Consider the following 12,717-nt stretch of genomic DNA (forward strand, 5'->3'; position numbering starts at 1 on the left):
GGTCATAGAATCAGCATAGAAAAATCTTTTTTTTTCTTCTTTTTTTTTTTCTTTTTTTCGGGGGGGGGGGGCACGTGCCCCCTGTGCCCCCCCCCCCTCGTCCGCCCCTGCATGGGGCCTAAGAAGAGCAACCAGGTCAACCAAGCTAACATGGACAAGTTTATAGACAAGGAGGTAGGCGGGGGTGAGGTTGCCGATTCGCAGGAGCCCCCAGAGTGGGCGAAAACTCTGTTGTCAGAGGTTCGCGAGATTCGCACCGCCATTACAAATCTAAACACGCATGTGGAAGAGAAGATCACAATGGTTGAAGGGAAGCTTGAGTCTACCAAAAAGCAACTTGAAGAAAAGATTGAGGAATTAGAGTTTAATTCTAGAAAGTACAACTTGCTTTTGTGGGGTCTGGGCAAAACTACTTCTGAAGATTGTCAAGACAGAGTCAATGCTTTCATGAAGTCTGAGCTAGGGTTTGATCGAGCATTTGACATGGCGGCCTGTCACCCGGTCAGAGGCGACACGGTGATTATTCGTTTTGTTCGTATGTGTGACAGAGAGTCCGTGCTGAAAAGGGGCTCTAAGCTCAAGGGGAAAAAGTTCTCATTGAAAACGGACCTCCCCCCTCGCCTTCGCAGAATTCGTGCCGAACTGAGATCGGAAGCAAAGCAAAAGAGAGAAGACGGGAAAGTGGTGCGTGTTGTCGAAAGGGGGAAGGGGGTGTACTTGCAAGAAAAGCAAGGCAATATGTGGAAGACCTTATAATCTCACGAATATTCTTGTTTGTCACATTGAATTCAACCACAATGCGTAGCTTTCCTACGGATCTAAATCACGATACTCTAGTCTGATCGGTGAAATACAATCAGGGGAAAGAACTGTGATCGCTAAAACTTCATGCGCATACTCATGAGTTTCTCACCCTTGACCTACTTTTGACGGTCCTCTTGTTTTGCTGAGTTGTTTGTTTCGGAATTATTATACAGTACTATGTGTTGAAATAGTTTGAGCATAAGAGGTCATGGCATTTTGTTTTTTTGTTTTTTTCTTCTTCGCTGCAACAGTACATGTTTTGTTTTATTGCTACATGTAAAGCCACAAGTAAAGCCTTTGTTTTTGTGACACAGAAAAATGTACATTATACAAGCAAACACACACACACACATGCAACACACACACACACACGCATGCACACACACACGCATGCACACACACACACACATACAGAGAGAGAGAGAGAGGGAGAGAGAGAGGGAGAGAGAGAGAGAGAGAGAATGATAAGATATACAGTGAAATTGCAAATGTCTATTTTGAATCATATTTTCAGTCTACATTTTTATCATTGAGTGGTGACTTTAAAGATACTGGGAATAAATAAAATTTCCGGTAAATGAAGGTGAGATGGGTATGGGTTGAAATCTGCCCTTAGAAATTACATTATGTAGCACGTGTCTGCTGTATTACCATTCTTAAAAGAAAACGGTCTAAAATGTGAACCATTGTTCAGAAATTGGATATGTACCGCTTGTTTTTTGTGTGTGTTGTTATTCATTGACAGCTTGTCAAATGAGATGCGTGAGGGATTGATGATTGTGTTCCAAGTGCTGTTATATTCTGATAAAAGAAATTTGCTAAGAAAAATGCGAAGTATTACATGTAACTGACAACTGATGGTACTTCATCAGGGTGCACACACACACAGACACATACTCCCACACACATACATACACACATGTGAGTACATGTATTGAAACTACCCATGCCTACAGTGAGTATGTAATGCAAATGATAACCGACAACTGTACAAGAGAAATGAGTGTTGACTGTTGATGATGAATGTAAAAATGAAAACCTACAACTTTTATTGTGGACGCTGACTGTGCAAATGAAAAACTTTAACTGGACAATTGAAATCAGTGTTTATTGTGGACTGTGGCAGTGCAAATGAAAGGCTTCAATTGGACAATTGAAATCAGTGTATATTGTGGACTGTGGCAGTGCAAATGAAAAACTTCAACTGGACAATTGAAATCAGTGTTTATTGTGGACTGTGGCAGTGCAAATGAAAAACTTCAACTGGACAATTGAAATCAGTGTTTATTGTGGACTGTGGCTGTGCAAATGAAAAACTTCAACTGAAATCAGTGTTTATTGTGGACTGTGGCAGTGCAAATGAAAAACTTCAACTGAAATCAGTGTTTATTGTGGACTGTGGCAGTGCAAATGAAAAACTTCAACTGAAATCAGTGTTTTATTATGGACTGTGGCAGTGCAAATGAAAAACTTCAACTGGACAATTGAAAACAGTGTTTACATTTATTGTGGACTGTGGCAGTGCAAATGAAAAACTTTAACTGGACAATTGAAATCAGTGTGTATGGACTGGGACTGTGCAAATTTATGAAAATCTTCAACTGACAATTGTATCTGAAATCAGTGCTTCTTGCGGACTGTAACGGTACAAATGAAAACCTTTTTATAACTGAAAAGTGAAATCAGTGATGGTTATGAATTATGATTGTGCAAATAAAAACCTATAACTGTTCAAGCGAAATCAGATTGACTATTGTCTAAGATCATACAAAAGGAAACCTATAATTGCATGTGAAATCGGTGTGGAATTTTGCAAATGTATATATATGTGACACCAGTGTATCCCCCTTGTTGTAAGTTGTGATTTGTGTAGTATATTGAGACTAAATAAAAATGAATGTGCCACACATACACACACTCTCTCTCACACACACACACACACACACACACATATCACAGCCTATAAAGACATAGGCACCTACCTAAACCTCAAAGCCCAAGTCTGATTTAATGTTTCTGTGCTAAACAGTCACACATTTGTTAACCAGCGCTGTAAGGTGCTGCCTGTCTTTTTGTTTTTCTGTTTGCCGACAGCTAGCGAAAGAAAATTGAAACTGATGTTTGGTTGATTGATTTGCCTCTGTACTTGGATAAATAATGTTAATTCAAAGAAACAGGAGTGTTAATTGGTAACAAATGGCAATAAAACAAGGAATAAAGTTCTGTTTATAAATGTTAACCTGTTTGCTAAACTGTAGTTTTAAGTTTTGAGTTAAAACTCTTCATAATTTATCTATTTAAAAATGTTGTCTTTTTATTTGATTATCAGTATTGTAATCTGAGTGTGCAGAGGCACATTACAAACGATAACACGCTTTTCATTGTCTGATAACTGGTACATACATCATTACATGTAGTTTCTAATTCTAGTCTGTTTCAACATTGTCTTTGAAATTTATATTCTGTTTTTGAACCCTAGTTTTCTAGTTTTGTTATAGTTCTGATTAGCCCTTGTATAGATAAAGGCAGGTGCTTTTTATTTTATTGAGTTGTGCTGGAAGGAGTCTTGAGTGTTCTTATTGATTTGATATATTGTCTGTATGTATTTAGGATGTCAGGTAGACATTCCTTTTTGTTTTGTGCTATTTTGTGGTTTGTGTTGAAAAAAACAGGCATTATTGTTGAACATTTTGCGGCATTCAGGGTGCATCTGGAAAACAAGACTGAATTTACTCTATGTCTAACGTGAAAATTGCTTCATGTAATGTCCAGGGGTTGAATAATTTTCAAAAACGTAGAGATGTTTTCCAATTTTTGCGTCAGAAGAACTGTTGCATTTATCTTTTGCAGGATACGCATTTCGAAGAGAAATTTGAAAAACAGATTAGAGCTGAGTGGGGTTATGAGTGTTTTTTTGCATCATTTAGTTCACAATCTCGAGGTGTCGCAATTCTTTTTAATAATAATTTTGATTTTAAAGTTACAAAAGTAATAAAGGATATCCGAGGCAACTTTCTGATTTTGATGATCAAAACAATGAATATAGAATTCATTTTGGTAAATATTTATGGCCCCAATAATGATGATCCTGAATTCTATGATAATTTGAAAGAAAAAATTTTATCATTGCAAAACCCAAACATAATAATTTCTGGTGACTGGAATTTAGTTTTAAACCCAGCATTAGATTACTGTAATTATAAACACATCAATAACCCGAAAGCACAAGAATGAATTGGATCTTATAGATGTGTGGAGAGAAATTAATTCAGAAATACTAAGGTATACTTGGAGAAGACCCAACCCTCCACAGCAAGCAAGATTAGATTATTTTCTTGTTGCAGAAAGCCTTGAGACACATGTTAAAGACAGTGACATTCTTTATGGCTACAGAACTGATCATTCTTTAATTACTTTAGAGTTGGAATTCAAAAAGGAAACTCGCTTTAAAAATTTCTGGAAGTTTAATTCATCGCTGCTGCGGGACAGAAAATTTGTAGATAAAATCAATGAAACTATTGCAAAAATACAAGAACAATATTCGGCGCTTGTTTACGACAGAGCAAATTTACAACATATTTCAGTAGAAGAGTTAGAATTTACTATATCAGACCAATTGTTTCTTGATACCTTACTCATGGAACTTCGCAAAAAACAATGGAGTTCAGTGCAAAAAAGAAGAAAGAAAATAACAATAAAGAAGAAGAATTGGAAAAAGAAATATTAGATTTAGACAAACAAATACACAAAACGGATAATGAGCTACAGATGCTACAAGAAAAGAAAAATGAGTTGTTAAATATTAGGAAGAGTAAGATTGAAGGTATTTTATTACGCTGTAAAGCAAATTGGGCCGCAGCAGGAGAAAAAACTTCTAAATATTATTGTAATTTAGAAAAAAGACACTTTGTCAGCAAACAAATGTTTAAATTAATAACAAAAAATGGTTCATGCATAGAAGATACTAAACAAATGTTAGAAGAAACAAAGCAGTTTTACCAAAATATTTATTCTGAAAAAGATGTAATTGATATTGACATAAATGACTATGCTCAATCCCTTCCAACACTATCAAAGGTTGAGTCAGACTCCCTGGAGGGTATGATTACGTTAGAGGAAGCCTCAAATGCATTAAAAAACATGAAAAACGGGAAGAGTCCTGGCACAGATGGCTTTACAGTAGAATTTTTTAAATTCTTCTGGAAACAGTTAGGTGGATTAGTGGTTAGACCTCTTAACTTGAGGGTTTCTTGAATGAGCAAATGTCAATAACTCAGAGGGAAGGTATTATTATCTGCATACCTAAAGGTGATAAACCCAGGGAATATATTAAAAATTGGCGACCGATATCACTGTTAAATGTTACGTACAAAATTGGTTCAACTTGTATCGCAAATAGGATCAAAAAGGTACTTCCTGAATTAATAAATTTAGATCAAACTGGTTTTGTGGCCGGAAGATATATTGGTGATAACCTAAGGTTAATCTACGACATGCTACACTATTTAAAAGAAGAGAATTTACCAGGTTTAATAGTCTCACTTGATTTTGAAAAGGCTTTTGATTCTGTTAACTGGAATTACATGCATAAGGTATTAAAGGCTTTCGGTTTTGGTGAAGATATTTGTAACTGGATTTTGGCTTTTTATTCAAATTTAAGTGCTTCTGTGATTGTCAATGGTAAATCATCAACTCGATTTCCTATAAAACGTGGTTGCAGGCAGGGTGACCCAATCTCACCTTATTTATTTATTTTGTGTGCTGAAGTGTTAGCCTGTAAAATTAGGGAAAATAATGATATAAAGGGCATTCAGGTTAATAACACAGAACATAAGATAAGTCAGTTTGCAGATGATACAACCACATTTCTTGAAGGCTCGAATCAATCTTTTGTGGAATTATTTAATACTCTTGATGAATTTGCTTGTATTTCAGGACTTAAACTTAATTATGATAAAACTTGTAATGTTTGGGCAGGCAGGCAATGAACGAAATAACCCTACTCAGTTTCTTCCACATAGAAAAATGACTTGGAATCCAGAAAGGTTTAAGATCCTTGGACTGTGGTTTACAAATGATTTGACAAAAATGGCAGAAATGAACATGATGGATAAGTTCAATGAAGCCAAGAAATTATTCAATATTTGGATGAAACGCTCTAGTACACCGTTAGGCAGAGTTGCAATATTGAAATCATTAATACTGTCAAAACTGGTCTATTTGTGGATTCTGCTTCCAAATCCACCACACAATATGATTCAACAGTTGCAGAAGATGTGTTTCGATTTTGTTTGGGACGGAAAAAGAGATAAAATGAAAAGAACTATTGCAGTACACTCCGTGCAAGAAGGAGGTATATCTATTCCAAATATAAAAACATACATTATGTCTTTAAAATGATTGTGGATGAGAAAAATTTTTCTTGGTCCCAAGTGGAGGGAAATTCTCTTGCGCAACTGTCCGGAGGTTGAATCAGTCCGAAATTTCGGACCCAAAATATTCGCAAAAACAAATGTCAATCCTTTTTGGAGAGATGTTTTTGAAGCATATTTGGAATATTATGGAACATTGGAAGTTCTTGCAGAACCTCTGTTCTTCAACAACAAGTTTAAAATTGGTAATAATTCCTTTCATTATAAAAATTGGTCAGACAAAGGTGTTTTTTATGTGAAAGATTTGTTACAAGAAAATGGAGTGTTTTTGGATGTGGAAAGCTTTAACACAAAGTATTCACTTTCTGTCAATTTTTTTGAATACTATGGATGTATTAATAGTATAAAATCATACTTGCTCAAACATAACACTGTTGTGGAAGATAACCAATGTATGCCCTGCATAAAGGCTATTAACTGTATTACAAAGGATTCAAAAGGATCTAAGGTGTTCTATGACGTGTTGATAGGTAAAGCTTGTATTCCAAACGCATGTACAAACTGGGAAAAAATACTAACACAAACACCAGTTGAATGGCCAAAAATATATAACGTTACTAGGAAAATTCAAGAAACAAAATTGATGTGGTTTCAGATAAAAATAACTAACCGAATACTTGTAACAAACTCAGTCCTTAAGGAAATGAAAGTTGTTAATAGTAATTTATGTAATTTTTGCAAAGTTGAAAAAGATTCGATTTACCATTACTTATGCAAGTGCCAACATGTCAGAACCTTTTTGGCTGAGTTTGAACAATTTCTGAAAAGGAAATGTGACAACTGTATTAGACTAAACCTTACTGATAACTTGATACTTTTTGGTTTTGACAGTAACATAAAGACAGATCAAGGCTTTGATTTCATACTCTTGAACGCTAAATTTTTTTTTTATAAATGTAGAATCAATAACATCAGACCATGCTTACGTGTATTTTTGAAAGAATTATCTTATCTACATAAAATTGACCAATATGTTTACAGTATTCATATGAAACAATATCAGTTTACCCTTAAATGGGCTCCATATAATGCATTATTAGCTGCCATATAAATTATGTATCATGTTGTTTTGTCAAATATTTATGTACCTTGAATTGTTTGACAATTAATTCATGCATGCCTGAATAAAAAATGTTGAAGAAAAAAAAAATTCTTCAGCCAGACCCCCCAACCCCTGGACCCCAGGTTGTAACCCCCACCCCCACCCCCCCCCCCACCCCCCCCTCTAGCTCTCTTGCTCCGCCCCTGAATACTGTGTGTTTTTGTTTTTAGAGAAAGTAAACTTGTCTTTGTTAACTTATATCAGGTGTCTTGTGTTGTGTGTGTGTGTGATCGAGCTTCTGTGTGTGTAGTACAATACTGTTAAACATGGTTATCAATTTTGTACTTGTTTTGCATGGTAGCGCGCGAATAAACGTGTCGTTTAATCGTTTTCGACCTGGTTTATGGTTGATAAAAAAGATTACTCAAAGATGCCTCAAATTACAGAAAAGTACCAGTTGCATTCCTGATTTTCATTTGGGGGGGTAAACAGGTCTGACACACACACACACACACACACACACACACACACACACACACACACACACACACACACACACACACATCCCGAAAATACATAGATAAATGCTCTTTGGTTACAAACTTTATATAGCAGGCACAACGTTCTTTTGTTGAAAATCTAACAACATACGTTAAAGTAGGAAACATAAACAATCTCACTTAAACCCCATTATAAATTTGTATTAATTTGAAGCAAGCGTTATTCATCTTGCCCAAACACAGCCATATCTGTTAGCGACAAACAGTATTAATTCTAACTTCAAATCTCTATCATGCTGAGCCGTTCGTGTTTCAAACGCGAAGGAGATTAAAATCCAACATTAAATTGAGAAAGATAATCCATGTAGGATATCTGGTGAATAAGCTGTGTAACACGAGAAAATTACTCCCACGAGATTTTTACTCCGGAGTAAACATTTCGTACGAAAAAGTTACTCCCTTTACGAAAAAAGCACTCCCCCATTTCACGAGAAAATTACTCACCAAGACAGGTGAGTTCCGAGTAAACATTTCGTACAAAAATGTTACTCCCCTGACGAATGAATAACGATATTACTTCACCCAAACACAAGCAATTTAACTTCCCATGCCAGGTGTACGAAATTGTTACTCCCTTGTCCCCTGTTAGTCTTGGTGGTGGAAGGAGGGTAGCGCGACATTCGTGTGCGCGAGATCACTTATTGGCATTATCCCTTCGCCCGCATCCCATTTTTGCGTACGAGATTTTTACTGGAAGTAAAAAAAAATGGGGAGTAAAAATTTTGTGGAGGGAGTAATTTTTTCGTGCCTTGGGGAGTTCTTTTCTCGTACGAAAAGTGTACTCGGAGTAAGAATTTCGTACGAAATATTTACTCTGGAGTAAATTTTTCGTGGAGTAAAAATTTCGTCTTACACCGGGACGTTATACAATAACATTCTGACTATCCTTTATGTATTTATTAAAAAATAAAAAAAGTTATTAACTTTTTTTTTTTTTTTCAGAATGATATAAAATAACGTCCCCGCGTGCTATTTCACCGTCCCCGCGTGTCCCCGCGTGCAGTTAAACTGTCCCCGCATGTCCCCGCGTGTCCCCGCGTGTTTTAGACACAGTCACGCGGGGACACACGGGGACGGTGAATTAGCACGCCGGGACGTTATATGATAACATTCTGACTATCCTTTATGTATTTATTAAAAAAAAAATATATATTAACTTATTTATTTATTACTTTTTTTTTCTTTTTTTCAGAATGTTATAAAATAACGTCCCCGCGTGCTATTTCACCGTCCCCGCGTGCAGTTAAACTGTACACACGGGGACGGTGAATTAGCACGCCGGGACGTTATATAATAACATTCTGACTATCCTTTATGTATTTAAAAAAAAAAAAAAATTATTAACTTATTTATTTATTTTTTATTTTTTAATTTTTTTCAGGATGTTATAAAATAACGTCCCCGCGTGCTATTTCACCGTCCACGCGTGTCCCCGCGTGCAGTTAAACTGTCCCCGCATGTCCCCGCGTGTCCCCGCGTGTTTTAGACTGTGTCTAAAACACGCGGGGACACACGGAGACACACGGGGACGGTGAATTAGCACGCCGAGACGTTATATAAGAACCTTCTGACTATCCTTTATGTATTTAAAAAAAAAAGAAGATTTATTAACTTATTTATTTATTTATTTATTTTTTTTTTTTTTTCAGAATGTTATAAAATAACGTCCCCGCGTCCTATTTCACCGTCCCCGCGTGTCCCCGCGTGCAGTTAAACTATTTTGTGTGTGGATATTTTTTTTCAAAGTGGCCATGTTTCTGAAGAATAAAAAGAAGTAATGAATGTAACTCAGATCAAAATAATCACAAGAAAGCAGAAACACACACACACACACACACACACACACACACACACACACACACACACACACACACACATTCCGAAAATACATAGATAAATGCTCTTTGGTTACAAACTTTATATAGCAGGCACAACGTTCTTTTGTTGAAAATCTAAAAACATACGTTAAAGTAGGAAACATAAACAATCTCACTTAAACCCCATTATAAATTTGTATTAATTTGAAGCAAGCGTTATTCATCTTGCCCAAACACAGCCATATCTGTTAGCGACAAACAGTATTAATTCTAACTTCAAATCTCTATCATGCTGAGCCGTTCGTGTTTCAAACGCGAAGGAGATTAAAATCCAACATTAAATTGAGAAAGATAATCCATGTAGGATATCTGGTGAATAAGCTGTTTGTCGTACATATATAAGGTTGATATAAAACTCGATAACAGTAATAGCAGATATAGTCAAAAAACAGTACTGTTGCAGAGATATATCGACTTGAGGAGAGAGAGAGAGAGAGAGAGAGAGAGAGAGAGAGAGAGAGAGAGAGAGAGAGAGAGAGAGAGAGAGAGAGAGAGAGAGTTTGTGCCGTGTACCGATAGAGCATGATTGAAAGCCGATAATGTATGTTAGCACTGTAAACTTGTTTGTCGTTGCACCTATCCATATTGTTAATTCATGCGCTGGATATGTCTTTAGGTTTAAGAGAAAGAGAGGGAGACACTGACACTGACACTGACACACAGAGAGAGTGAGAGAGAGTGAGAGCGTGCGTGCGTTCGTGTGAGTAAATGTTAGAGAGAAAGATAAAACCGGGTGATTGTCTATAAATACAAACACACGGCATGTATTACCAAACACTACTGCGGACTTCCTGGCAGCCACTGGTCTGAGGATCTAGCACGGCCACCAACATCGAACGCAGAAGAAGAAGAATTACCAAACACTGTACATAAGGAAGACGTGGAACTTGCGAAGAAAATGCGAAAAAGTGTTTGTGGGTTATCGTCCCTAGTCACATGCTGGCGGCGAAAACAAAATGGCGGATCGCGTAGGTACCGATCGTGTGCGAGGTGGTGGTAAATTGTGCTCGCCTTTTTGTTGCAAGAACGCCCGTTACAAACAGAGCTGCTTCGGGAAAACTTTCCACAAGTTCCCTACAGAAGAAAAAAGGTGGGTTGTGCAGTGATTATTTCATCAGGTTTACCTTCTTCAGAATGAGAATGCAATGGCTCGAGTCAACTCACTCAGTAGACTACAGCGTCAGCGAGTACTTACGACTGTGAGTGTGAGTCAGCAGTCAGTACAAAACAACAGTTTCAGGGCCGGACTAGGCGAAGAGGAGGGGGGGGGGGTTGCCAGTGGTGGCCCAGGGGGATGTCCCCCCCGGCGGCAGGGGCGGATCAGTTCATTTTATGACTGGGTTTTTTCAAAAGTATATTGTGAAGATATGGGTGTTAAGGCGCGAAGCGCCGAGCCGACGGCGCGAAGCGCCTAGCTTGCTAGGGGGGTCCGGGGGCATGCCCCCCCGGAAAATTTTGAAAAAAAGGATGCAAAATGGTGCAATCTGGTGCATTCTGAGGATGATCATTACCAGTTTTAGGCAGCAGATTTTGTCACTGATTAATACCCCAAAAATTGAAACTCAATGTAAAATAAAGAAATGCATACCTCATTCAATATTTTTATTTTTTGGCTGGGGGGGGGGGGGTCCGGAAACCCTAGAACCCACCCACCCCCCACCCCCCCCCTCGTTGTGGGGGTCAGGGGGCGAAGCCCCCTGAAGCTGACGGGTAGGTCATATTCTGAGATAGGAAAATGGTCGCTCCTTGCATGAAACGGCATAAAATAAGCAATAATAAAAAATAAAAATTAAATAAGTAAGGTACATGTTTAGGCTAGAGGGGGGGGGGTTGCGCAACCCCCATAACCCCCCCGGTAGTCCGGCCCTGAGTTTACACTTGATGACAAACCCGTGGGCACATTTGCCGAATCCTTTATCAAACCTTGCTTACGGGAAAACTACAGTACAAATTTAGGTACATCACTCATCCGTTTTGCGTTCAGGCAGAGCGTTAGACTTAGACTGAAGATCTGATTTAGCTTTTTTTGTCTTTCCTTTTTATATTTAGTCAAGTTTTGACTAAATATTTTAACATCGAGGGGGAATCGAAACGAGGGTCGTGGTGTATGTGCGTGCGTGTGTGCGTGTGTGCGTGTGTGCGTGCGTGCGTGTGTGTGTGTGTGTGTGTGTGTGTGTGTGTGTGTGTGTAGAGCGATTCAGACTAAACTACTGGACCGATCTTTATGAAATTTGACATGAGAGTTCCTGGGTATGAAATCCCCGAACGTTTTTTTCATTTTTTTGATAAATGTCTTTGATGACGTCATATCCGGCTTTTCGTGAAAGTTGAGGCGGCACTGTCACGCCCTCATTTTTCAACCAAATTGGTTGAAATTTTGGTCAAGTAATCTTCGACGAAGCCCGGGGTTCGGTAATGCATTTCAGCTTGGTGGCTTAAAAATTAATTAATGACTTTGGTCATTAAAAATCGGAAAATTGTAAAAAAAAATAAAAATTTCTAAAACGATCCAAATTTACGTTTATCTTATTCTCCATCATTTGCTGATTCCAAAAACATATAAATATGTTATATTCGGATTAAAAACAAGCTCTGAAAATTAAATATATAAAAATTATTATCAAAATTAAATTGTCCAAATCAATTTAAAAACACTTTCATCTTATTCCTTGTCGGTTCCTGATTCCAAAAACATATAGATATGATATGTTTGGATTAAAAACACGCTCAGAAAGTTAAAACAAAGAGAGGTACAGAAAAGCGTGCTATCCTTCTTAGCGCAACTACTACCCCGCTCTTCTTGTCAATTTCACTGCCTTTGCCATGAGCGGTGGACTGACGATGCTACGAGTATACGGTCTTGCTGAAAAATGACAGCTACTTGACTAAATATTGTATTTTCGCCTTACGCGACTTGTTGCTTAGTTTAACAATAACATTGTTGTTTTTATTGTCAAACTAGGTGCAGAATATGGATGCAATTCACAAGGCGAGAGGACTTT

At 37.6% G+C, this 12,717-nt stretch overlaps 1 protein-coding gene across 1 annotated transcript; it reads left to right on the top strand.

Moving 5' to 3' along the window:
- The first annotated feature begins 111 nt into the window (after positions 1 to 111).
- Positions 112 to 756, top strand: LOC138974589 (uncharacterized). The gene has a single exon (XM_070347309.1). It carries the CDS (start codon positions 112 to 114, stop codon positions 754 to 756), a length of 645 nt encoding a protein of 214 aa, XP_070203410.1.
- The last annotated feature ends 11,961 nt before the right edge of the window (positions 757 to 12,717 follow it).

The sequence above is a fragment of the Littorina saxatilis genome, linkage group LG8 (genome assembly GCF_037325665.1).
Source record: "Littorina saxatilis isolate snail1 linkage group LG8, US_GU_Lsax_2.0, whole genome shotgun sequence".
Classification (NCBI taxonomy): Eukaryota; Metazoa; Mollusca; class Gastropoda; order Littorinimorpha; family Littorinidae; genus Littorina; species Littorina saxatilis.